This window comes from Dermacentor albipictus, chromosome 1 (assembly GCF_038994185.2).
Source record: "Dermacentor albipictus isolate Rhodes 1998 colony chromosome 1, USDA_Dalb.pri_finalv2, whole genome shotgun sequence".
Taxonomy (NCBI): Eukaryota; Metazoa; Arthropoda; class Arachnida; order Ixodida; family Ixodidae; genus Dermacentor; species Dermacentor albipictus.
Genome location: NC_091821.1, coordinates 230300641 through 230328074, shown reverse-complemented (window position 1 = coordinate 230328074; position 27434 = coordinate 230300641). Strand labels below are relative to the sequence as shown.

At 40.7% G+C, this 27434-nt stretch overlaps 1 protein-coding gene across 2 annotated transcripts in view; it reads right to left on the bottom strand.

Annotated features, from left to right (window-relative positions):
* The window catches only part of Als2 (Amyotrophic lateral sclerosis 2), a 100480-nt gene that overhangs the window by 69645 nt on the left and 3401 nt on the right, over positions 1-27434 (bottom strand). For both annotated transcript variants that reach the window (XM_070531025.1, XM_070531026.1), the window contains exons 3-5: positions 21852-22032; positions 12958-13067; positions 5699-5765 (exon numbers count right to left, since the gene is read on the bottom strand). In XM_070531025.1, the coding sequence (XP_070387126.1) occupies positions 5699-5765; positions 12958-13067; positions 21852-22032 (358 nt within the window). The remainder of the gene's footprint in view (positions 1-5698; positions 5766-12957; positions 13068-21851; positions 22033-27434) is intronic.

The window sequence follows — 27434 nt, the reverse complement described above, 5'->3', positions numbered from 1 at the left end:
TTCGTCATGCAATCCTCTGGCTCCTGTATGGGAGAACGCAGGGAAGAAATTTCGCTTGCAGAGGCTAGACGGGGCAAGTGGTGAGAGCGTCTATGCTGAAAGTGATGCCCACCTCCTGAAATCGTGGGTTTGCGGCACTTATTTTAGCGCTGCTATTATTGAACTAATTCAAAAAATTCTTGCAGTAGAACACTACTTAAAAATACGTAACAACTTCCAGCATATAACTAAATTTTGCTATGTGGCCTGGTGAGGGGACTTTAAGAAGGCTCTCCCTCTAGTAAAACAATGTTCCAGCTTATTGTAGTTTATTGTAGTTTCCACTGCAACTACAGTGACAGTTTGAACCTAAATATCTTGACATGTTGTAAAATGCATGACAGATCACACCACATACAACCAACCTATTACAACAAATGCAATTTGCAAATTTAATTCGTTATAGCCCACTTTATTTTTCATATCTGGACACACAAGAAAGCACTAAATGACACCACAAAAAAAAAAAATTTTGTCAGCAGGAAGTCAGGAAAACATTCTTGAGCATGCATTTAAAGCCAATGACTTTAACATTCTCCTAACTTTATTCTTTACTGTAACTTTCCAATACACATTCTCACAATGTCAACTGCTTCAACAGCTATGCATGGGCTATAGTGACTTACACCGCTAATCAGGTGCTGTCATGCAGAGCGCACAAAATCGTCCACAGCATGAAACGAGACAAACGCAGCAGCTTGCACATGAGACCATCACCACAAGTGCACCACTCAGCACTCAGACGGCAGACGTCCGCGCTAACACTAATGGCAGCCCTACAGACACAACAGAATAGGCAAGATCGGGGAGTGAAATTGACTGTATCCCATTCCCTCTGACACACTCTCAGTGGGTGCACTGTTGGTCCAACACAACAGCACTGGTGATAACTTGTTACCACTGTGAATGGAGATGACCCTTATCACCAATGGCAGTGGGGCCATCAGGACACCAAAGCAATGAAAGAGCTGCTGCTGCTCGTGATATAAAGGCAGCTTCTTTAAACCATCTCTCTCCCAAATGCAAGTGCACAGAGATGACAATAAATGGCCACTCAAAATAATGCCCTTTTGTCATTACTCTTTTTCTGCCAATGCAATGAAGCAACCTTTCAAAAGTGGCCAGGGATACAGACATGCCATAAGGCCTGCTAAAGGGTATAGTACAGTCGAACACCTCTGCAATGAACACTTCTACAGCAAAATGACCTGCATCATGGAAAGCTGATTAAGTCCCAGCCTATATTTTCTATATTTCATATATTTCGTATATTTCATATGTATTGTGAATGCTTTACAATGAAGAAAACTACAATGAATTTTCCTGTACAATGAAGAAATTTAGCCATCCTCGATGGCTGATTTGGTGCTCTAGAACGAACTGTTGCTTTACAGCGGAGCCACCATTGTCGTCCACAGACATCAACAAGGTGTGCTCTGTGCTAGCACTAATGGCAGCCCTAGCGACACAATGGAAGACAGTGCCGATGTCATAAATAGTCCTGCTCCACTGCTGCAGGAATCGCACAACTCAAACATTGCTTGTTTTAGTGCATCAGCAGGTGCAATGGCTGGTAGATACGTCACCATTGATGATGACATGATGATGTAAAACTGATAACCTCCGATGTCTTCAAAGCCAGCTAGGGTGCAAGGGATCCAAATGTCAATGAAGGCAACAGTGATGAAGCTACTGTATACAAGCGAAGATTTTTGACGTTAAGCGCAGGCAATGGTGGCATTCGACAATCTGCAGCTCCTGTGTTTCACTGTAGAGCATGCTGTGAACCTCGGTGCAATAAAGTTGGCTTCAGTAAAGTGTGCACAATAAGTTTAGCGACTTGTTACACGTCTCTTGAATTCACGTAAATATAAGTTTTCTTTGGTGGAATGCGCCTAGGTTGCTCTGCTCTAGTGTAACCAGTACAGTGCGAGACCTTTACAACAAAGTGACCTGTATAACGAAGAATTTTGGAGGTCCCGAGCACTTTGTTTTGAAGGCATTCCAATTGTAATGCGGTAGTTGTTTTCCCCAAAAATTTCAACAAGTTAAAAAGCTAATTTGTTTAATAAATGGCTGAGGCAATAAGAATTTTCGTCCTTATATGCACAGAATTTGAGTTTTTAGTGAAATCTTGCATCAATAACAACGTTCCATTAAAAACAAATAAGATAAATAATAAACTTACTTGGATTAGCCGGGATATCCTGCACCTGTCACACCATTCTTTGCACATTGAGTCATTACTTTCACTTATCACACTGAAGCCTTAAAACTTTTATATGCAATTAATAACTCCCCCTCTGGTCTTTCTGATTGTAACTGTATAACATTTACTAACTCAAGTTGTACCCGTAGGCCCCGCGCCTTGAACATAACACTTATTTATGTTCGTACTAAAACATTCAAGTGCAGTTTTTTTCCACGTACAATAGAGCTTTGAAATTCTCTACCCAGCAACATTTGTTCACTATCACTAAAAGATTTCATAGCTGCCACTGGTAAGCACTACGCTAACATTGAAGCGCTTCTCTTTGATCATTCATCTTTTAATGTTTATGTGCGCATTTAATGTGTAATGTATAGTAATGTATAATGTTCCTACTCCTGCTATAGTCCTATATTGGGCTGCAGTATATGTAAATAAAATAAAATAAATAAATAAATATGAAATCAAAAGATTTGTTATAACTACCACACTTAAGAATGGAAAACAAACACACATGCACATACACTTGATAGCTAACAATGCTACTAAAATGTATGTTTTTTCCCTTTCTCAAATTAAAGACTTTACATATACGTACTAACAACATTTTCACTATGAGAGAGGATGCACACACTGAAAGTTTCAATTTGAAAAAGTTCTATATGCAGTCAAAAACTATATTAAATAGGGAATTTTGGTACAATGATGTTTCCATGTTTCAAATGTGCAAATGCACCCCCGTGACAGTCCTTTTGGCATATATGTTGTGAAGAACGACCCTCTTAAAGCTGGAGTTCCCAGAGACTTTGATGGTGGTTTCACAGCTGGAATATGCTCAGACTAGCAGCTGGTGAAATCATGATAGCAGTATTTACTGACCAGAGGAGTGTATGGTTTTAAAGGGACACTGAAGAGAACCTCAATGTCAATTTATACTAGTAAAATATTCCTTCAAAGTTCCATTCTCATTCATCTGGCAGTAAAAACTAGTGGAGAAAATGAAGGCCACAGTTCCCTTTGTTGGCTTTTGTGCTGTAACCTCAGCACCAATGTGCAAGTGACGTCACAAATTTCAAGGTATTTTCTTGCATACTATTCCTTTTTAGTGTCCCTGCTGGAGCAGTGTCACCAAAGCAGCAGAACAGTGGCATGAGCTTATGGCTTACAATATTTCTGGTAAAGCACAGCATCTTTTATCTCAAATGCCACCGCTTGCATATTAGTCGAGCAGGCGATGATAACATGGAACCACAAAGAGATCACCTTAAGCACAGAAAAGTGCTGCATGCACTGACATGATGCACCTTGCAGGAAGTGGAGATTCTACAACTGCCATACTGGCCACTACTCATCAAAAACTGTAACTTGATTAATATGAAGTGCTTAAGTTATAAAACTGGCTGCTTTCGTTTGCAAAAACTTCATGATCATGACTGTAGTCAGTGACAAAGGAATGCAGAAGCTATTCCCTCAAAAGTTCATTGTGCCAGCTCTTCGTCCATCTGCAGTAAAAAAAAAAAAAGAAAAAAGAAACTCCCAGAAAACAGAAGATATGGCGAGAAGGCACAGCTGTGCCTCAGTAGTAAACAACAAACTTGCCATGGTCAAGCCTGCACCAATAGGAAGGACAGTAACAGGAAGTACAGGTGCTAAGGAAGCTCACTGCACAAAAGCATGCACAAAACTTCAAGGACCACTGTAGTGGCAAGCGCAGATAGTGCACGTCAGGATAGCACAGGCACTTAATGAGTGTGAACTACACAAAAAAACTTGCAGGAGGTTTCTGAGTGTAACACAAATGTTTCAGTGTTAGCTGTAGAGCAGGTTAGACATTTTTGTTTCTAATCTCGAACTCTCCGAATCGCCCTTGGATGTCAGAAGGTCCCGTTTCCTCCATTCAAAGTTCCATGTAAAGGACATTTCATAGCGTTTTTGTCTAAATGACTTCGCTTCTTTTTAATGCTTGAGTGTTCGCTGGCTTTGTAAGCATTTACTGGCACAGCGCAGCAATGCGGTGGGCAAGGCACTGCCACCGTCACCGTGAAGAGTTTTGTGTCATGTCATCAAACACTCCTCTCTCATTGGTGAAAACATACAGGGAATTGCATGTGATTCCACGAATGGAAGCACCTTCTGGCGCCTCTCTTGCTGTGGACAGCACCAACTGTGTGAAACTGAGCAATGGGCTAAGAAAAGCTAATGCTTTAAAATACAACGCATTACATAGTGGACGGTGGTAAGCTCGGAGCCTCTGTGGATACATGTGTACAGAGGGGAATGCTGAGTTCACAAAGGGCAACAGTGCTGAGATCATGTAGTAATGAGGGAACACAAACACACATGCACACACAAGGAGATGGCAAACAAGCAATGATGACTTGCTGGCATATGAGAAGCTAACGCATGCACAAGCAAGGAAGGATGAATGAGAGATGATGATTGCCTGGCACATAATGTTGGGGTGCATTTGCCCCAGCATTATCTACCTGTCACTGACTATACTTATCATTGACACCATGAAGGAAAGCAGTCTTCAATCAGTAATCACAATTATAAAGCTCAAAGCCTGCATACCCCAGTAGTAGTGTACCTCACATCACAAAACGCTATTAGCAAATTAATGTTAACCTGAGTGTTAACACAAGAAACATTCAATGCTGTTCTAATGCTTGCAGATGAGTAATGCCATAGCCACTGAACCATTCCAGCAGGTAACTATTTGGAAATGCACATACTAAACAAGCCAAATTTACCATGTTGCCTTTGTTTTTGGTCATGTGGCAAACTTTACACGTAGTGAAATAATGTGCATACTAAGTGGTGTTTTCCCTGACTGCTGCACATATTACCTATGATAATTAAGTCCCATTTTTAATGTCTCTTTCCAAAAGAAATACTTTATCTGGCAAATAATTTCTGCAGAAGTCTGCAATAAAGCAAAAATATGCAGAAGTTAAGAGAAAATACTTTTCTGCTTCATTTTCCAATGCTTTCTGCTTATATGTGCCAAACTGATTCCGTATCAGGAGAGTACAGTTGTCTGCCTCACATCAAGAATCCTTTCAGAAGGATTCAGCTGTTATGTTGTTTATACTAATGCAAACATTTTTGTTTTAATTATAACTGTCTTAGTGTAACAGTGTACACTGGACATCGCTACCATAGTCATTAAGAACTACTTGAAGAGCCTGCCAAGTGTTCGGGAACAAATAAATATGTTGTATTCATATACAAATTGTTTAAGAAACACTCTGTACACTCCTAAATTATGTAAATTCTAGGATGGCTGCCCTTGCCATGCATCTTGCTGTTCATTTGATTGTCTTTTTTTTTTTCATACTAGGGCCCTACAACAGTCAGGGCTAACTGAAATACCATATCAAATGTAAAAGTATCAAATAACACTAAAGTATAAACAGTGCTTGTTTAAAACATAATGACAAGAAACACCTTTTTCAATGCCAGCACTGGAAATACTTTCTTGGACTTCTGGCACCCATACGGTGAGCTCACACACCTAAAAAAAAAGGAAATAAATATACATGCAGCGTAAACATACTATTCATATTCAAACTAAAATTAAACAATGTGCAAGCACATATATTACACAAGAAAACTATGCAGGTCCTACACACTGTGGCAATCAATGTTAGGTGAAGCATCTGCCAGATAGCTATACTCACAGACAACATTTCTTGGCTATGAAGCGAAGGCTACAGAAATTAAGCGCACCTCTTTCACCGGTGCTTAAAGTAGTCCCACAGTTTTGCTCATGTTTTCTTATGTGGGAAATAGAAAACAATACTTTTTTGTTTTTTACAGCCCCTAATTTGAAACAATACGTAACATTCACCAGTCAGCTATTGGTATTTTATTTTATTTTTAGTTCGCTTTTTAAAGTTTTCACACACCCGAGACCATCACACGTTTTGCACATTCATCAAATGCAAAACGACACCTGTGCCTTCTGGCGAGTGTTCTTCGCTTGCTGTCCCATTAATCAACTCCCCTGAGAGGCTGTTGATCAACTTTAGCAACAAAAGACTGTTGAAGCACACAAAAGAACTTTTTCCAGCATCTGCATGGAAACCAAGCAAACCCACTTGGAAATCGCAACCATTCACATGTACAAACGAGTGAGCGAGCTGACTGCTGCGCCGGTTCTACCGACGCCACCGTCAGTTGCGCGTCAAAGTTCTAACCGACACCATATGGCTGCTTCGGAGCTCGGACGCAGGCTGTGATGCTCACTGTTCAGAACTTCGTATATGTCGGATGTGAATAAACATTGATTCACGCCGAGTTAATTGTACCTGCTTTAACTAAAGTAAAGAGGTTGTGCGAGGTTGGGGAAACCGGTGCCAAGCATGCCCAGACTACATTGCATACGAATACAGTTATGTGCAGAAGCTCTTCCCCCGTAGCATTTGCTTCACAGCCAAAAAAAGTTGTCCACGAGTATAGCCATCTAGCATCGTTTGAGGTTCTGAAAAGTGTTACAGATGGTGCAACATGTCTGTGTAAGATGATTAATTGCACGTGTGATGCGAGTGCAGGTGCAATGGCGACAATGATGATGATGATAATAGTATGATGGCTATGGCGATACAGAATAGACCGCTTGTAGCGTAACTCACCGTAGTCACTAATATGCATACTATAAGTGGCACTGACACCACAACCGAAACAACACTTCAATGGCTGCACATGTGCAAAACATGTAGAGAGAGAAGCCGCACATATCTGAGAACCAGGAGCACGTGAACAGGATGTTTTCAGCCGCCTAAATTTACGAACAATGAAAGGTTAACGTCTAAGAACTCACAGTCTTCGTATAAAGCAGACAAAGTAATACAGAAAAATAAAAATAATACACAGAGGAAAGTAAGCTGCCGACTAAATTTTCAGACCTACAGCACTGCCACCAACTCCACAGAATTAATGTAGAATGGCGACTGAAATTTTGGATGCCTTAGAGAGTCTCGTTCAATTTCTCAGACCGATCCGCATGCCGCAACCCACGGTGTTGAAAACACGCCGACCATGAACCAAGTTGCTGCCATTAGAGTGTTGCCCATGCTATCTGTGCCCTCACTTTCGTTTCAAAGTGGTTCCTCCACTTTCCAAATGTTGTAAAGCCACTGCGTGACATTTTGTTGACTCGGCACCAAACCACAACTTTGCTCGGCTACTTCCAACTAGGCATGCTGCAGCAGCGGCGGTGCCGGGTGGCATGCCGTCGCAGGAAGCTGACCTTTGATATGCTCATACCCGTAGAACAGTGGGCATGCGATCACAGAAACAGGCTGAACTGACAGCAGCGCGTATGAATGAAGTTTGGTCTATTAGGCGACCAGCCGCAGAAACTACTACGAACACCTACCAAGTCTGTGTGTGTGCGCCTACAGGGAGGAACGGCAGAAGCTTGCATGGTGGCATAACGCCAAAAAGCCCCAAACTAAATTTGCGGAACACCGCTTAAACTGATAGCAGTCAAGGTCGCACAAGCAATATCTGCACTTCACGACAATGGACACCACAACAGGCACACACAAACTGAAGAGCCAAAGTCAACAAAGAGTTATAATGCACATTCAGTGCAAAGGACTCTGCAAAATTAGCAAAGCAGTGCTGCTGCACCCCTTAAGAAGCGTCCCCAATGTTAAAAAGCTTCTTTTTGCAGCTGCGTAGCCATGCCACAGTCTGCTGTCTTTACAGCAGTGCACATGCTCATCTTCAATTCGCCACGGCGCTCAGTCACCATGCTGCACATCCTGTCTCTCCCTCTTTCATTGCTTGTGGCACTCAGACTGCATTTGCACCTTGCTGTTATGCAGCAGTAAATAGCACTGCACATGCTTTCTTTGCTCATGGTGCCTGCACTGCACATACTCTCTCTCTTGTTTCCCATGGCCCTCGCGCTGTGTGTGCTCGCTTGTTCATTGCTCGTGGGGTTTGCGCTGCCCGTGCATTCTCTCGTTGCTTGTGACACTTGCTCTGCATGTGCTCTCTCTCTCTCGTCACTTAGTAGGTGAACCGCAGATTTAAAATTGCAATAAATGATCTTTGTTATGGAGACAGCTACAAGCAACTATTAGTGCAATGAATTGCAAAGGTTTGCAAAGCTTAATCTAAGTGCTTTATGATACACTTGCAAGGATTGACTGACTGGCTAGTCGGTTCATTATCACACACAAAAATTCAACGATTACAATACTCCCTAATGTGAAATGTGAGTGCAGCTCTATGTGTTTTCAATTTGCAATATATTGGCTGGCATGGATAATCTGTCTCGTGCGGCACATTGCAAACAGAGCTAACTGTGGCGCGACTGCCTCACTAATCTTGAGATCACGAGAGGCAGCGCATGGGTGATGCGTGGGTGCAATTCACAGAAGCCGCCGAAGACAGACCTCCCAAATGATGCACGCTACTCTGGTGCAATCTCGTAGCCATCGTTGCCACACTACACTTTTCTTGCCACGCTTTTGCCATACTCTCCTCCGCCGCTTCCCTCCTCCTGTCTTTCACTCCCTGCTGCGCTCCATGTTCGCTCTTTCATCCTTTGCTGAGCTCATTCACTCGGTTATGCTGACACCGACACTCGCCACAGGAATGGCCGCCTAAGAGCTGTGCTCTAAAACAGCGTTTTAAGACGGGACACAAGAGAAGAGCCACAGAGCACAAAGTGTGTGTGCTTTTTTCCTTGTGTCCCGTATTGAAGTGCTGTTTTTTTTTGTGTGTGTGTGTGATTGTGACAAACAGTGCGCTATTGCCAATTCTGTAAACTATTACAGTTGTCGTTTCGTCACGCGACTGCCTCACAGGCTCGTAGAGCATGGGTATAATTCCCAGAAAATACCCATGATATTTGCCCTTTGAATTGCTGCCAAGACATGCTATTGCTTGTACTGCATTTCCGCACTGCCCAGTTGACCACAACAATGTTTCTCTGCAACTGCTCCTGCAGCCCGCTTCTTCCCAAAAGGGGCCAGTACTGAGTGAACACACCCGCATTGATGCAGCTTACTAAACTTCATCCCTGTGTATGTAAGGGCCACTCGATTTATCACAAGACATGTATCAAAAGAAGGCACGCGAGCAGAAAAATGCACACCTTGACCCCAAGCACAGTGCGGTGCTTGTCTCATCTGTAAATTTCTCTAAAATCAGCAGTTTCACGGACTAGCTTCATGTTTTCGAGGCTGTTGTGGCACTGAACAACACGTAAATACTGTGTACCAAGATTACGGGATGATGAGACCATGCTTGCTAAAGTGTAAATACAACCACCAGTAGCACACACTCCAGCACAAACAGGCGCACGGCTGCTCCGATAGAAAAGGAGGCGACCAGCAACATTGGAATCTGTCAGCTAGGGGAGCAAACAGCACTGGTATCATGGACGGAAACTGGAGGTTGCCTTGTCTATAAGTGGCCAAGCAAAGACTTCTCTGTCACCTAGGCAACCCCTGCACGCCCCCATCGCACTGCTGTCTCCTCCTCCTCCGCATTATCCTCATCACTCTCCCCTCCCATCGGCTGGTGCACCTCGTTGAGAAGTGCGCTTGCTACCGCGCTTGTGTGTGGGATTTCATGGTGGAAAATGCATCATGACCAGTATTTCGTATCACGTGAGTGCGCTATAAGCGCTATACGTATACATGGAGTTCTATCGGAGGATAAACAGGAGTCAGAAAAGGCTACATTAAAGCCAGCACTGCATTATAAGTGCTAACGTTATAAGTAGTCTAAGCTGTAGCAGGGTATGTTAACATAAGGATGAACCGCATGGTTTGATGGCCATCTTTTGTCTTTAACGAAGTTTTTATACGAGATAAAGTGTCTGATGAAACAAATACAACTTGGTTTTGTGAAATACAACAAGGCTTTTCTGTAAAAAAATTGTGTCACTGAAAGTGAAAAGCTGCTTTGTTGAGATTAGCAAATTTGAAAGCTTATATCACATAATTTTTATCAACATGTGGATAACTAGTCGGCTGCTAGTTATCCATGTGTTAATGAAAAAAATATATCTTTTACATCTTTCATCTAAACTAAGATCAAACATTGGATGTCTAAAGATATTTTAAATTTCATATACAGTTTTTCTGGAATCACATGAATAATACATAGGTCGAAATATAAGGTTATTTACCAACGTAAAACAAAATGTTGCAACATGTTTTTGGAGTTCTTGAGTTACCAGTAATGGGAAGGCATTTGGGCAAGTTTTTCAAATGGGGCTCGAAAATTACAAACATTCACAGCTAAAGAAATTCTCTACATATTAGGGGTTTATTCACAAATAACTGCTGAACCTACAGTTACAAACTTTTCTGATAATAAGCAAAGTTATTTAAGGAAATACCAAAATTTCTAGAATAGTGTTTCAGCATAACTCTTAGTTTGTACAGCTTGTTTGACTCAAAATTCAAGGACAATTCAAAGATTTCAAGGATGCTGATGGCCAAATTTCAAGGAGGGGGAAACAAACTTTATTCATACACATGAATTGAAAATAGTGAAATCTCCCTTTTTTTAGCTGCAAGAAATTGCAGCTATACAGCTACTGGGTTGGACACTTGCATCAATCTCTTCACGTCACTTTTCTAAGTTGACTTTCCCAATGTGCTGATGTGAACTGCTTTCGGCACGACGGTTAGTAGTGTCTGACTTCAGCCAAATTAGGATACTTGTCGTGCTAAAGCCATGTACCTGAAACTTGCTTTCCGCAAAGCATATCAAGAGCCTAGGGTTTGAATAGAGCTACGAAGACTGTGATGCAAACCAACTAGCGAAATGCCAAAATGGTGGCAAAGCTTAGACGCTTGATCTTGCTTTATCTAGCTCCATGATGGCAACAGTGATTTAAACAAGCCCCTAAGTGGCTGTGGAAACACCACATTGCAATCATTTAGCGACACTTTCAAAACAAAATATGTAGGATTGTTTCCCTAGAGACATGTCCATGGCACAGCCCCTATGAGGTGTTAGTTAATTTGAATATTCAAATGTCACCCCCAACCCCAGTTTTCAAGGACTTCAAGGAGTATTAAGGGCGCTTGAATCAGTTTTTTCATATTCAAGGGTTTTCAAGGATGTAAAGGAGGCGTACAAACGCTGGTAAGTGCTCTACTAAGCCGCTCAATCTCACGTAGTGTAGTGGATAAACTTGGTCAATCCTGAAGGCAGTACAATGTTACATAGCATCTCAAAGCATTAGCTGCCACAAGGGAAAGGTGGCGACAATAGCACACTCTTGCTTTTACAATTAAATTGTTGCAATGCCACATGATACATGCACCAACTGCCTCAAAGCATTAGCTAGCAGGGAAAGAGAATGATAAGGTTGCTATTAACTTGTGCCATGCATGCATCTGCGGCCTAATGGGTAGAGCATCAGGCTACAGCACTGGGGGACCCTGGTTCGAACCTCATCATTAGACCAACAATTTTGTTTATTAAAGAGTAACCAAATGAGGCAAGACCGGAACCTACCTACAACAATGTGCCTGGCATGAGAGAAAGAATGCTTTGAATTAAAAAAAAAGGAACTTCTGTAGTCTCTAGGCTTACAAAAACTCCCTCTATATATCACACACTGCTTTTTTGAGTTCAACAGACAATTAAGTCAAGAAAGGCTTACAGGGAATTAACAGTTTCTTTCTAGTGAACTGGATAATTAATATAGATGAGGGTTAAATTTGTGGTAAAATAAATTTTCCTAATAAAGGAGAAGGCAAGTGGAAGACTATGTTGTTGCCACAGGGTGCCAAACCCACAAGCTCTGCATGACAGATGCAGCATTCTATCAACAAAGAAAGTGGACAGTGGGACGGCCATCACTACCACTCAATTGGCAGAGCATTGCATGCACCGTGCGGAGGTTGTGGGTTCAGCTCCCGTCAGCAAAAAGCTTGGTTTTTCTTCCACTTTTTTTACTAACAAAGTGGTAAATATTCACTGCGGCCAGATAAACTTCATGCTTGCCAACGCATGCAAGCTTGCATCTACACGCCATGTGCCTGCCACACCTCACAAGGAATAATAGCCTGCATCCACAAGAGATGTGCGCCAGCGCGTGCTCACTTTGCTCCCTTATATTCTTCCACTGTGACACTCATAGACACTTTGGCAAACAATGTTTCTTACTTTGTTATTGACTGTGTTCAAAGTATGTTAAATGTAACTGTTTTGTTTTTAGAGTTGTTAAATAGGTGCAGAAAGGAAAGAAAAAGCCATTTCTCACATGGCATAAATCAGCCTTACCGAGAATCAATTGTACCACACCGTAGCTTGTAAGCAGATGTGCTGACATGAGGCAGCCTGGGCGCTGACATAAGAGAGGAGCTGATCTCTACACTTGTACAGAGTATCGATGTGCAAAAGCTGTACTGCACCACCTGTGCATACATGGGCGTGCAGACACAAGCTTGTGCACATCGGCAAGCGTATGTTTGGTATGGGCTTTAGAATGTCTCATTTTTAATGTTCCCTACTGCCTAATTGTGTAAGACAAAAGACCCATAATAATAAAAAAGCACTCGAAACAAAAAAGGTAGTAAAGTTACAGTGACTGATTATGAACTCACTCATTACAAAACAAAAAAACAGGTCGTTTTGGTAATATTTCTTATAAACTTAAAACTCATACATATTTTCTTTCAGTTCACTGTTTGTCGAAAAGAATGCTTTATTAAACTTACTGATGTTGTCCACAACTGTACATCACAGGATAAGACCCACCACAATCAGCCAAAAATAAAGAGTGGCTTTGACCAGCTGCAATGTCAAAAACCAGGTCATTTCTGGGCATCTAAAAAATAGAGAGCAATGACCAATTATTTCTTCAATGCAACATATACACTGTCCTCATAATCTCATGATACTTTTACAAAGTTGCAAATGACATGTTCGTAAACCAAAAAGCTTTTTGCTTTTCAGCCACCTAAAATTTATTGAATGTGCCTGCCCAGCCATATTGGCATTAGCCATAAAAAGATACCTAAAAAGACTGACAACTTGTTACACAGAATTAGAGTTCACATAAAACGAAGTCACACAGTTAAACAGCCTGAGCTATGCTTGAAGCTACAGACTACAGTTTTTGTCATAAAAAGCTTCTTAAGGTACGACAAATTATGTAAAAAATAATGACGACACAGGAGACTTTAAGCTTACCGAGACCAAAACACTTGCCAGAAATGGCAAAAGATCAGTATGCATTGCAGTCTTGAATTGAATTCTGGAATTTTATGAACCAAAACCACAATTTGATTACGAGGCATGCCATAGTGGGGGACCCCGGCATTTCACACTCATCGAAATGCGGCTGCGGTGGCTGAGATTTGATCCCGTGACCTCGCGCTTAGCAGCGCAACACCTTAGCTACTAAACCACCACCACAGGTGCATTGCAGTCTCTTGCTTAGACTCACGGTGTTCAGCAAGACAGGTGAAACTAAATGTTCTTACGCTTCTAGTTTTGTATGCAGACTGCCATAGCTGAAGATGTCAAGCACATGCTAAAGTTATACTCTGAAGAGTATCCAAGCAAGTGTAAGGACAAACTTCAAATCTACTGCAGACAGATAGACCTAGTTTCTCTTAAGAGGTAAGAAAAAATAATATGTATGATACAGGTAATAAGATAGCCTACTGTCTTTAGAAGGTGATTAATTCAGCAATGCACCTGCAGTCTTGCAACTTCTACGAAACTATTTATAACACAAGTTAGTACTAATGCTCAATTATAAGTGACAGCTCAACACTTTGAAGCATACTGAAGTGAAATGGTGATACCAGGTTTACTTGCACCAAATATCTAAGTAAATAAAGTTACGCTTGTTTCATTTCTGTAGTTGAATCAATACAAGTATAGATACAGATGAAACAGAGAAACATATTAATCCAATAATAAAGTTTGAATATTCGTAATACCTTAGTTTCTTATTGCAGGTAAGTTGAATTTTAAAGTTGCTGCTGGTCCTAAGCAAGATCTGCAGCTGTATCCAAGCCCACTACTATGAGAATATCGATTTATCTTTGTCTGACAAGATTCTCTCCGTCCACTTGCATCAACATTGACAGACATCAGCACTCTCTGACCATAGCCTTTGACCTAGCTAGCTGACAAACAAAACCGAAGCTTGATGGAATTCTGTGATGAAACTTCATTATGTATGAGCTTTAAAGAGATTCTTTCAATTATGCTCAATGAATCTCAAAGAAAAAGCGAAAGGAAAGCTGTATGCACATATTTTTCTACATTTAGCTACAAGACCAAAGAAGAGAAAAGAATCCAGACCATGTCATGCACCAACAGACTTAAGCAGTTCATCTGCAATTTCGTTTTCAAGAGTTCAAATATTGAGCCATTACTTCACACACACACACGCACACACACACAAAAAATATACCATTAGTACTTAAACCTACCCAAAAGACTCACATGCACAGGCACATATTCTTTTTCACAGGATGCACATGCTCTTATACTTGACTGCCGCCGAAAACAGCACATGCGTGCACTACAGTTAATTAAAATGGAGAAATGTAAGCGTATCAAGTTATCAAATACTTGTCTTAGAAAGGCCTACAGCCAATAGTCATCCCTCAGGCAGAAAGGCAGCATTAGGACAGCATGCCCCATTCTGAAGCACGAAGAAGTCAACTGCAGCAAGGCATATGTGCGAGCTAGCTGTTTGACTTATCATGGCGAAGAACACTGAGACCACGGGATAACAGCTTACACAGTCTTTAAGCTGCTGTCCCACCTTTGTGCTGTTCATTTTCCATGACAAAGTGAGCTGCTATGTTTGAGCAAGAAATGGAAAGCCTCCAAGATGACCTCCATTCTGATGAGCCTGCCAAAGGCAGCTATGCAATAATATATCCACAGTGCACATGATAACGTGTTGACATGTTACCACCCAGATAGTTGCTGAGGTTGTCTGCCATAGTGAAAACAATGCTCAGACTATCTTCGCACAAAAAACTTAAACAAGATTGGTCTGAAGGTCACTCATACATTATAAAAAAATACATCATGTGCAGCAAGACCAGTCCTTTAGGAGCAAACCCAGTAAGGTCGTTTCCTGCCTGGCATGTGACTGTTGACACCTGGTTCCTCACATTCAAACTAAAGAGAAAAGCCCGGTCAGAGTAATAGAGATGCCCTTCCAACCTACTGCCAATGAAGAATGGGCTTGTCCTGACAACTGGCAAAGTGACAGCCATAATTTTTAGTGATCAGGCATGTGTGCTGCTCATCCATCCATAAATGCTGCTCGTTCACAGCATGACAAAACTATGTTATAGAGAAGTGGTTCCCAAAGTGGTTTCCGCGAGCAGCCAGAATGAGTCCAATCTCATCTTTCCTTCAGTGGATTTTTAACACTAGAGTTCGAATTTAACAATTAAACCACCACAGTCACAGTTTGGTAGATTTCTTGAGAAAGCCCATCATGACATCGGCATTCAAGACTAATTGCTATGCTATTCGCAGGGTCACAATATCTACACTGGACAAGAATGGGCTTTTATGTCCTGCAAGCTGAAGGAAACTTTTGAATCTAACGCTGTGTCAACTCGTCTATGTATGACAAGGGCCATCAGCATAGCGTAAGGATATACAGGGCGCATCTACGGTAAAGGCACCCTGATGTTGTCACGGAGTAGTTTTTATATATGCAGGCTGTTTTAATTCCACACTGTGTCTGTATGTGCTTTGCCAAGAAAAAAAATGCGGAACCACCACCTTGATTTTAACACCCTCCCACGTGGGAGAGGTGTGGGCTTTTAGTGTTACCACTGCGATGGGTATGTGCATCAAAGACGACTCTACAGTGCGAATAACTTACAATATTTGTACGCAATAACAAAATAAATAAGCAAAATTTCGTGCATCCCACACTTTCTTTGCATTAGGACTCTGCTATGCGGTAAATAGAGCGGTTGCCGTTTTGCTGGTGCATGCTGCATTACGAAGCGCAGAGAAATAAGGGGAAGAAAATTAATTTAGGGTGTTATTTTACTATTGTGAGTTCCCCAGTCAAAGATGACGGGCTTTGAGGTCAAAGATAGCGCACTGATCCGTAAATATTGAAGACTTTAAGCTCCCATGGTGTTGATTTGTTTATTCTTGTCTTACTCAAGTGGCATTGAGTCTGAACACTCAGTTCGTGTAACTGATGCCTCAATTTCTGGTGAAATCATTTGAACATGCTCACGCACAACATGGTAGCCAAGAAGATGGTTATAAAGGCATGTAGGATTATATTCACTTAATCTTAACTTTACAAAAGATATCTCTTCAAGCAGCCTACAAATGTAAGTACGACGATTGTAAAACAAAACAACAAACAACCTAAGGCGTAAGTGACACTGAACCATACATATGCCCTGTTTAAATGATTCGATAATTTGTGGATTTCTTTTGTTCTATTTTTTCAGTCGCTAAATTGATTCATCACAACAATCATCGAAAGAATCATTGCAAGGCCACGAATAAGCACAGCGGTGAGAAAAAGAAGTAGAAGGGGGAGAGGGTACTGCATCACTCTGGGAAGGCACAGGTGGGGTTCCTCAAAGCCAGAAAGAATGGAAGCTGTGGTACAATGGCTGCAATCATCTCCAACAGGTTTTCCATCATAAACTATGTTCATTGAATCTTAAGAAACTAGTGAATTGCACTGTTCGTTAAGAAAGGTGTCTAGGAAAGTGGCATTTCCATGACCCTTAATTTTTGCAGGCTTTCCATGATTTGAATGAAATTTCTGGGAAAGGCGAAATAGTTGTTTCTAAAGCATCAATGTTCTGTGTCTGCCAACTTATTTGGAATAATTACTAGCAGTGAGTCATAATTATTAGTGACAGGCATACAAGTTAATCATGTATCTTATGTATAGAAGTGATAACATTGGCCAGTTTACCGACATTGAAACAGAACAACGCGAAGGATGTGGACATAGAAAAGGCACCTATTGTCTTTTCTGTTTCTTTTCTACATTTGAATCCTTAACAGTATTCTAACCACATCTCAGCACATTCTAATATGAAGAGAGGCCAACCAAGCTGCCAGTTTCCTGAGTTTCGTGGAAACTTTATTTTGGCATGGTGTCTAATTGGTCTAACCATAACATCACAAATTTTTTGTCTGAGAGCATTTAAGGTGAAAATTCCCTGTTCATTCCACAATATTTAAATAGTACAAGGTTGCCCAACTATACCAGTTCACTAGGCACACACTCATGATAGTTGCCGTGTCAATATTAAAAAAACATTTTGTTGACCCTTCGCCCGATTATGATATTTATTTATTTATGCAATACATCATATGACCTGTTCCTTTTTTTTTACCAGCCAAATTTCCATTTTTCCTTCCCAGGGAAGGAAAAATGGAAACATCAGGCAATGCTGGACAAAATATGTGGGAGACAGCATTGAAAAATTATGTTAGTTCATTTATTCCAACCACTTACTCCCAAGTTAAGCTGCCAAGTTATGGGCTAATCTGCATATAGTGAATTTCCAAGTTTTTTTTTTTTCATTTTCACTGCAGATCCATTACACGCACTCAATCAAAAACTGGGTGTAGAACTTGATATGTTGTAACGCAATACTATTCTGATAACTTCAAAGAGCCATATATACTGGCATTAGTAGTGCTCCTTTATGTGTTATATTTTATCTCAATTTATTTAGCTGTGAGCACTAGTAAAAACCATGATTTCATTTAACGCAAGAATTTCAATCACAAACAGTAGGTCAAGGAGCTTGGCACTTGCTGACATGTTGCATTTTTTTACCATAGGTGTTTCTACAAAAAAAAAAAAAAATTAATATGAGACAGAGACTTTGGGGACAAAACTTATATTTACACACTGCTGTGCATTCAAGCACACTTCCTAAACAAAACAGATGATTCAGGGACAAATGATAAAGTTAATGTCAGAAAGCATGAAGCTTGCCATTTCATTTGAATTTACTATGGTAAATTTTCCTTGAAAGCAAGCAGCACAATTTATCCCAAATAACCCTTGGTTAGATATATTTTCCAATTGGAAACAAAACTATAAAGAAATTAATAATTTTTCTTTTTTTTTTTTGCAACACCAACTTCTTAAGGGTACCGGTTTGGGCTAGTTGGTTACAATTCATGATCAATTTTATTTCCGCACCACTTGGAACGAGGAATGGGGAACGTCAGACACAAGCACAAACTTTCAACTGGTTTTAATGGTAGGAAGTCAAGTGGTTTATATATACACATGAATGTGACCGAACAAGAAATACATAATAAAATATGCATGTGCAATCAACAAGACAGACTTGCACATGTGCGTTTGCAATAGCAAGATAGTGAGAGAAATAAACTTTATTGCTAGACAAGGCTTCTTGAGCCCTAAGGTGGGTGGCCTCCTCAGTCCAGGTAGCCATGGCTCGCTGCCGCCACCCAAGCAAGATAAATTCTAAATAATACTTGTGATACCCAATGCAGACATGTCGCTGGCCTACACATCTACTGCTCCACTTTTGCAAAATCCAACCCCATTAAGATAACTAAGTTCTTTTTGTGATAGTCCCAATGAAGCCATGCTGACAGTTTTTCCCAAGGCGCTGAATTTTTTTTTCTCCCTTTGATTATCTCACATGTCTGATTGTTGTGCTTAGCTTCAACCTTGCAGTCACTGAACGACTTGCAACCACCATCCCGACAGTGTAAATCCAGGTGCCCTTGCACCGTCCTGTGTACATTATTGTCATGTTCCCGAAGCCTATCATTCAGGCATCTGCCCGTTTGACCAATGCACTTTTTCCTGCAGTAAAGCAGGATCTCGTACACCACATTTTCTGCACAATCTATGTACCGGTTTCTGTGGTTCTTTGTACATGTCGCCTTGCTTGTACTGCTTTCCTTCTTTTCTTTACACAGTGACACTAAATTGTGCGACGCTGTAAAAACCACTTTTACCCCAACACAGCCTCCAATCTTTTTTAGACAATGTGAGACGTTATGAAAGTACGGTACTACAGCTGTTCCTCGAGCCCACTCATCTCGGTCTCAGATCGTCTGGTTCAGTATGTCCCCCAGACCCCCTGGTAGCTCGCAACAAAGACTCCGCAACAGATAAAATGACATCCCCTGGAAAGGACTCGGGAAACGAAAGGACTCAGGGAACTCACAGTTCAAGTGATGTAGCTGAGGTGCTGGGGAGCTTTAGATCAGACCAGAGTCCTTTGATGCTAACAAACGAATTAACTGAAGATGGATCTATCTGGTTCCTGGACTTAAAGCTATCCTTCTCAGAATCACACGTTTGTTGGAAATACGAGCCACAAGCAAATCAGCCTCTGCTGCCCTATTATTCGAGCCATTCGAAGCTGGTGAAAAGGGGGGTAGAAAGTACATGCTTAAAGAATGCCCTGCAGAAGTCTTGCCACCCCGTAGCGGAAAGTAACTTTCAGCCCCAGGTTGGACGACTCCAGCAGACAGGATATCCAGGGGATGTCGTATCCGTTGCGGAGCCTTTGTTGTGAGCTATCAGGCAGTTTGGGGGACGTACCGAACCGAGGCAATCTGAGACCGAGATGAGTCAGGCTCAAGGGATGGCTGTAATATCATACTTTCATAACGTCTCACATCGTCTAAAAAAGATTGGAGGCCGTGTTGGGGTAAAACTGGTTTCTACAGCACCCCACAAGTTAGCGTCACTATTTAAAGAAAAAGGGGAAAGCAGTACAAGCAAGGTGACATGTACAAAGAACCACAGGGACCGGTATGTAGATTGTGCAGAAAATGTGGCGTACGAGATCCCGCTTTACTGCAGGAAAAAATACATTGGCCAAATCGGCAGATGCCTGAATGATAGGCTTCGGGCACATAACAATAATGTATACAGGATGGTGCAAGGGCATCTGGGTTTACACTGTCAGGATTGCGTTTGCAAGTCCCTGTTCAGTGACTGCAAGGTTGTAGCTAAGCACAACAATCAGACAACACGTGAGATAACTGAAGGGGGGGGGAAAATCACCTTGGGAAAAACTGTCAGTGTGGCTTCATTGGGACTATCACAAAAAGAACTTAGTTATCCTAATGGGGTCAGATTTTGCGAAAGCGGAGCGATAGATGTGTAGGCCAGCGGCATGTCTGCCTTGGGTATCACAAGTATTAATTAGAATTTATCTCACTATTGCAAATGCACGCGTGCAAGTCTGTCCTGTTGACTGCACATGCATATTTTATTACGTATTTCATATTAGATCACATTCACGTGTGTATATAAACCACTTGACTTCCTACCATTAAAACCAGTTGAAAGTTTGCATTTGTGTCTGACGTTCCCTAGTCCTCGCTCCAAGTAGTGCGCAAATAACATTGTTCACAAGAAGCTTAGGAATGTTTAACCATATTAGCTGTCCTAACCCTTAGATGGACACAACAAAAGATTGTATTGTTCTTGTGTCTATGGCATTACAAGTACATTCTTGATGAGGCATTTACAAAAACTTTGATCTGAAAGCTGACAAGCATTTTGTATGCACGAAAAAAGTGAGACATGCATGTTCCCCTGCTCATAAACCACATTTTCATCAAGGGGAGCATTACATGACCATGTTGCTTACTTCTACCACCTAATGGATACCTGTAATGTAATCGGAAGCAGCCTATGTACACTATTACTATTGCGCTCAGTATGAGCTACAAAGTGCAAGTGCTTTGCCATGTGTTTTCACATTGTAGCTCATAATGAGCATGACAGTACACTATACAAGGTGCATATGCATGTTTACATGTTTTGTTTTGTTCAGTAAGCACCCTTTATACTAGCAACTTCTTTTATAGCTGCCCATTACCACAAAAGTTCTCTGAAAACAGATGCTCCATGGAAAACCTCAAAGGCTACGCTTCTCATATCTGATGCTATGATGTGTGCATGAGGCTAATGGATAATTCATTATTGGTAAATGTGGATATGACAAATTCAAATGCCTAACCCCACTAAAGTCATATTAACACACAGCTGTCATGGAAACACATCAAGTATTTTCAGTAAACAAATATGGGGGGAAATTGGCTTGGGCTGTTCCTGTGTCTTTCTGGTACAAGAAAGAAATTTTGCTGAAAAGAGTCACCATTTATCATTTTGGTGACTTGAAGAAAGCTGAAATAAACAACAAAACATAGTGTACAAAGAAGAGGAAGTAAACAATTGCTGTAACTGTGCAGCCTTGTTGATGAATATGAAAATTAATATAAAAAAAATGAAAGAAAAACAATATTCTAACAAAGTCCAGAAATATAGCTGCACAGCAAAGTTCAATTGTGGTAGTTGTTAAATTTCACCATTGCTGTGCAGTGAATTTGCCGTGAAAAGAGAGACCAATATGACTTGCTGTCCATCAAAGAGTTAAACTGAATATAATAGAGCTGAAAATACATTTTTTAGACTATTTGGAACCAGAAAATGTACCCTGTGAACATAGTAATTTCTTCATTATGATTTGTTCACAAGGATGCAGTACCAATCAGGCACATGCAGGCATACAAGCATCTGCATGCAGGAAACAATGGTCTACAGTGGTTATTCAAAACTTACAGCAACCAGCTTAGGAGTGGAAATGCATTTGGCAGCAGGATTGTGACCAAGCTGTGAAACATCATTCAAGCCCCAACTGAACACGCTGAAGCTGCAGGTGAGAGCCAGGGAGTGACCATGGCCAGCGCTCACTTTCAACACGCCAGAGTCATTCAGGTGCTTCATCAGGCAGGGCTGCATTCTGAAGAATGTGAAGGTGCACTCAGAGACCATCTCTAAATGCTCTGGCAACCCCACAAGTCACAGGCACTACATTTTAGTGAACAATGACACAAATAGTCATAAGGTAAAATGCATCCAATTAGTTGATATGACAGTACAGTGGGCAGTAACTGCACCAGTTTAGATAAGTAAACAACACTGGCTTGGTGCAGGTTGCTTGTTTCAGCTTAGCTATACTGAACAAACCAAGTAAAAAATAAGGCAAATAAAAGTGAGCAAAACACCATAAATCAAAACCTATACCACTAGAAAGCTGCAGCTTGGTCCTTTTCTTTAATGATCAACTTGTTTTAGAAAGTGCATACAGGTTTGAAAACAAATGCTAGGACATCCCAAAATATTTACAGCATCATCGACATGAAGTTCTAACAAGCTAATTAAATTTAAAACGTAAAATATTAACAAATATGATCATTCTTTTTAAACATTGAGCTCTATTATGATAATAAATTTATATGAGGGTCAGTCAAATGAAAACCGCAAATGTGTACGAAAAAAGCGAGAGATGGTGCCAGTAGCCTGCACATTGGCAGACATGTTCCTAACAAAGCGCTGGATGTTCACAAGGTGGCAGCATTGCACAGGTGAAGAAACACTGGCATAGAAACAGTATAAAAATGGCTACCCCACTAGCAAAATGCACCAGGGAGAAACAGCGTTCTGTTATTCGGTTTATGCATAGTGAAGGCATGAAGCCCATCAAAATTCAGTGCAGAACGAAAGCCCAGTATAGTGATGCACGTGTATCACAGCAGGAAGTCCATGAATGGAGCCACAAATTAGCAAACGGTACATTATCCGTGGCCGATGCTCCTCGTCTGGGTTAGGCACACCCCACTGTGAGTCCCGAAAACATTGCAGCCATTGAAGCCATCGTGACGGAAAACCGCTGAGTGACACTGGATAACATTTCAGCAAGTGTAAACATCAGTCATGGTTCAGCATACCCCAATTTGCAAGATGTGCTTGGATTTTTCAAAGTGTTTGCAGGGTCAGTGCCCCAGCAGCTGACTCCTGAATTTAAACAGCAACGTGTTGATGCCTGTGAACAACTTCTGTGGCACACTGAACAAGAAGGGGATGCCTTCCTTGTAAGAACTGTCACCAGAGATGAAACATGGGTTCACTATCACCAACCAGAAATGAAGAGAGCAAGTAAGGAATGGCGCTATTTCTCATCACCCCAAACTAAAGAAGTTTCGAACACAGCCATAAACAGGGAACAGATACCCTAAAGGCCCTTATGAGCATTACATAGGGGGGGTTAACAACAGGATATTTCAAACACAATTAGGGGGGGAAAGGCAATATAGAACAGCGTGGTAAAGATCACCGAATACAACAAGAAAATATAAAAAGAAAAAAAAGGAAAGAGAATTGCATACATGATGATGAAAAAAAACAATAACAACAACACTCCATACAACGCATGTAGATACACTTACAATGCGTCAAAGGCATAAAATTCTGCTTTGACCCAACATGCGTAAAACTGTGCTTCAAATTACTTACAAATGAGTCATGATCACGTATAGAAGCAATTTCTTTTGGCAGCTTGTTCCAGTGATGAATAGCTAGAAAGAGCGGTGATTGTCGCAGGAGATTTGTACCACAAACATGGGATGCACTTTGAAGGGATGGTCGAGGCGAGGGAAAATTTTTTGTGGGGGTTTGATATGGGATGCTGTAAAGGATGACGGGGTATGATACAATCTGTGGAAGTGGGAAAGCAGTGCTAACAGTCGTCGTGTTTCTAGAGACGGTAATTGGAGGGACTCTTTGATAGCCGTGATGCTGGATGTTCTAGAGTATGTTTTAGTGATGAAGCATGCTGCTTTATTTTGTAAAGATTCCAGCTTGTTTATTAGGTAAGTCTGATTTGGATTCCATATTATGGAAGCGTATTCAATCTTTGAGCGAACTAGAGCTGTGTAAGCTAATAATTTAGTTGACTGATTTGCTAAATACAAATTTTGCCTAATGAATCCAAGTGTTTTATTTGCTTTCGAAATTATTTCATCAATCTGATCATTCCATGTAAGGTTAGAAGTTAAATGGACTCCCAAATATTTTAATGTAGACACATTCTCTATGCATATGCTGTTCATAAAATATCAACTTAAGTGAACGTTACTGGCTCTGGTAAATGTCATTGTTTTTGTTTTAGAAACATTAATTTCCATTTGCCATTGCTCGCACCAAAGTGAAATTTTGTTTAGGTCGGCCTGTAAAATATTAGTGTCTTCAGAGGTGATAATTTGTCTGTAAAGAACGCAGTCATCTGCAAACAATCGAACTGTTGAGGTCAGGTTGTTACTGATGTCATTAATGTAAATTAAGAATAAGATTGGGCCAAGTACGGATCCCTGAGGAACGCCAGATTTAACTTGTGCTAAAGCGGAAAAGTGATCATTTACGGAAACAAATTCGTAGCGATTGGTTAAAAAACTTGAGATACAATTAGGGAATGAGATCCAATTTGAGCTCGATAACTCAAAGATACGGACATCATTTGCATGAGAAGTTGAAACACATAATCAACTAATTGACAAAAATTCACAGAAAACTTCATTAATTACTTTACAATACATACTGCAATTTACTAATTACAGCTGGTGAGTTTGCAAGGAACAAATTTTGAGGATGGCACAGGTTTCGAGATATGCACCATCAAACTCACAGTAAAAATGCACTCTTGTTTTAATTACCTTTTTAACAACATGCTCATATATACATTGAAACACAAAAGTGACTAGAACGCCCATGTATTTCGTTGCACACTTTGGCAATGAATATCTTGAAACTAGTGTCATCCTGAAAATTCATTGCAAGTTGCCTGGCTACAATTCGTATATGGCAATATGTGCTGTAAAGTAACTAATTAAGGAATTAATTAGCTGAATATATGTTTCAATTTCTCGTGAATTCCCCCCCCCCCCCTAAATAATCCAACTCAAGGAGTAGAATTATGCTATCTGCCAGAGGCTTTATTTAAAAAGTGTGTGTGTGCACGCATGTACACATTGCTCTGAGGATGATTTCATATCTACATAGAAAGGAAAACATTTTATGTGACATTGTTTCCAAAATCGTACAATTCAGTTACAAAATCAAAGTTTAGAGTAACAATATCATAATGTTTGAACTAGTTTATTCTTTAAACAGGTGCAGTAATATCTCTTCAGCAATGAATTCCCTCCAGTGAATTATCACTTTACTTAAAGGTGCACTGACACAAAATTTCAGCTTGAGAAGTTTGTGTTGTCCAATTTTTCTGTATAAATAGGCAACTCTGGCAACAACTGTATTTCAACACCAAGTTTCAAGACCATGTGTGTGGCTGACTTCAAACAGTAGCACCTTGTGATATTCAGATCAACTAGAAGAATTATGTGGCTCCTAGCTCACTGTGACATTCCACGAGGAGTGCTGTCACTATCAATTGGGATGCTCACACTTGTGAACACAACAGGCTTTTTTTTAGCACCATTGTTTTTCCATGTGTGCAATTCAAGTAATAGATCAGAAATAGATTCCAGCTCACAGAAAACATCGGCCTCACTTGACAGCGGCTATAGGGACAACCATGATTCAGACGCTGACAATATGGTGCAGCACATGTGTGACTAGCAGACGATTTCTGCAACTGACAACTGAACTATCACACTCCCTCATGTCCTTGGTTTGTGAGCTCTAGTAATGAGCTGCATGGTCACGTGATTAACATCTACCATTGCCACTGTATGATGCTTTAATCCATTCACCTTTTGCCCCCAATTTATTTTTATATATTATTTATGTCAAAGTACCCCAAAGGCCCCCTTGCAAGGGTATTACAAAAGGAGGAGGGGGATATTAAATGAAGTATAATTATAGCAACAAATATTTAAAACAACACAGGCAAAGCATGGACACCAATTCGTGAAAACAAAATTACATGGTAAAATATACAGGTTGTTTCAGCGCACACTTTCAGAATTTTTTAAAGGTTCCCAGTGGCAGAGCTCAATTCTAGTTCATGAGGTGGTCTACTCGAAGTGGCAGACACTACTTGCACAAAAAAGTGAAATGCAAAATTGTCTAATTAACAAAATTACTAATTAATGTTAAAATTAATTACCTTGTGACTCATATTGCAATTTAATATTTCTAGCTGTGGAGTTCACAAGGTGGATCCACTTGGAACAAATTCTCGGTACGACACCAGTTTTGAGATATGAATTTTCAAATTTTAGAGAGAAATGCATTGTCTCAAAGCTACACCTGGGTGATGAAGAGATTCATTTGACCTCACATTTGATTCATTTTGACCTTGCAGGGGTTTCAATATGATAATGAGTGTACACATGATATGCAACCAAACAGATATTGCAAATTGAGAGAAGCACCCTTGAATGGTGATGACATATACTTGTGATGACATAGAAGAAAAAGCATTTTCCAGCCTTGGAAGTTATTTTTGTGCACTGTTTTAAGAAGAATTCGTAAAAACACTGCCATGTTTTTCTAGTGCTGTTTAACAATGAAAGAATTCTTTATCAGCACAAATAAATACAGCACACTGCTTCTTAGCTCTAGTTATGATTATGCAGCCACTTTTGCTGTTTTGTATCAAAATACAACATTGACATAAACTGCACATACTATTTGTAGAGGTTCTCTATTCTTCCATATATACTGCAGTGGTTGTGGAGGCCCTCATTGTCAAGACAGAGCCAAATCTGCACAAGATTTTTGGTTTCCAGCCCTACCATAACTGCATGAGGGTGCATTTTTTATTCTCAATAGTTACCAATTTTTGGCATACTGCAGTAGGTTGTCTGAGCATAATACTGCATTTATGCAAAATTTTGAGACAGATGCTATTGTCAAGGTCACATCTCTCTTCAACCACGCAGTACATACAACGTCACGATAAGCTTTATTTGTAGTTGCATGACTATGAAGTGAAAGCTTGTCATAAGGCATTGCATCAGATGCAACACTTGATGTAAAGATGTAAACAGAGCTCTCCAGAAATCCACAAGGTAGCAGGGGTATCAAGAAAAGAATATTTTTCATTGCACAACTATAGAGCGCAGGCATTGACCCTCAGATTACTGCAAACAGGCTCATATCCCAGTCCGGCTTTATTCCACAAAATTTATCCCGACACCTATGCCACTAGTTCTTGCAGGCATTGCAATGACATCGCTAGCCTAGATCATATGCTCTGGCGTTGCCCCTCGTTACGAGGCACAGAAGAAATCAATGAAGACAAGTGGCTCTCCGCTATCAAGAGCCCTGATGCCGGGGTGCAACTATGGGCTGTCCAGAGGGCGCACGATGCGGCGGTCGGGCAAGGCCTGACTGTCCCAACGT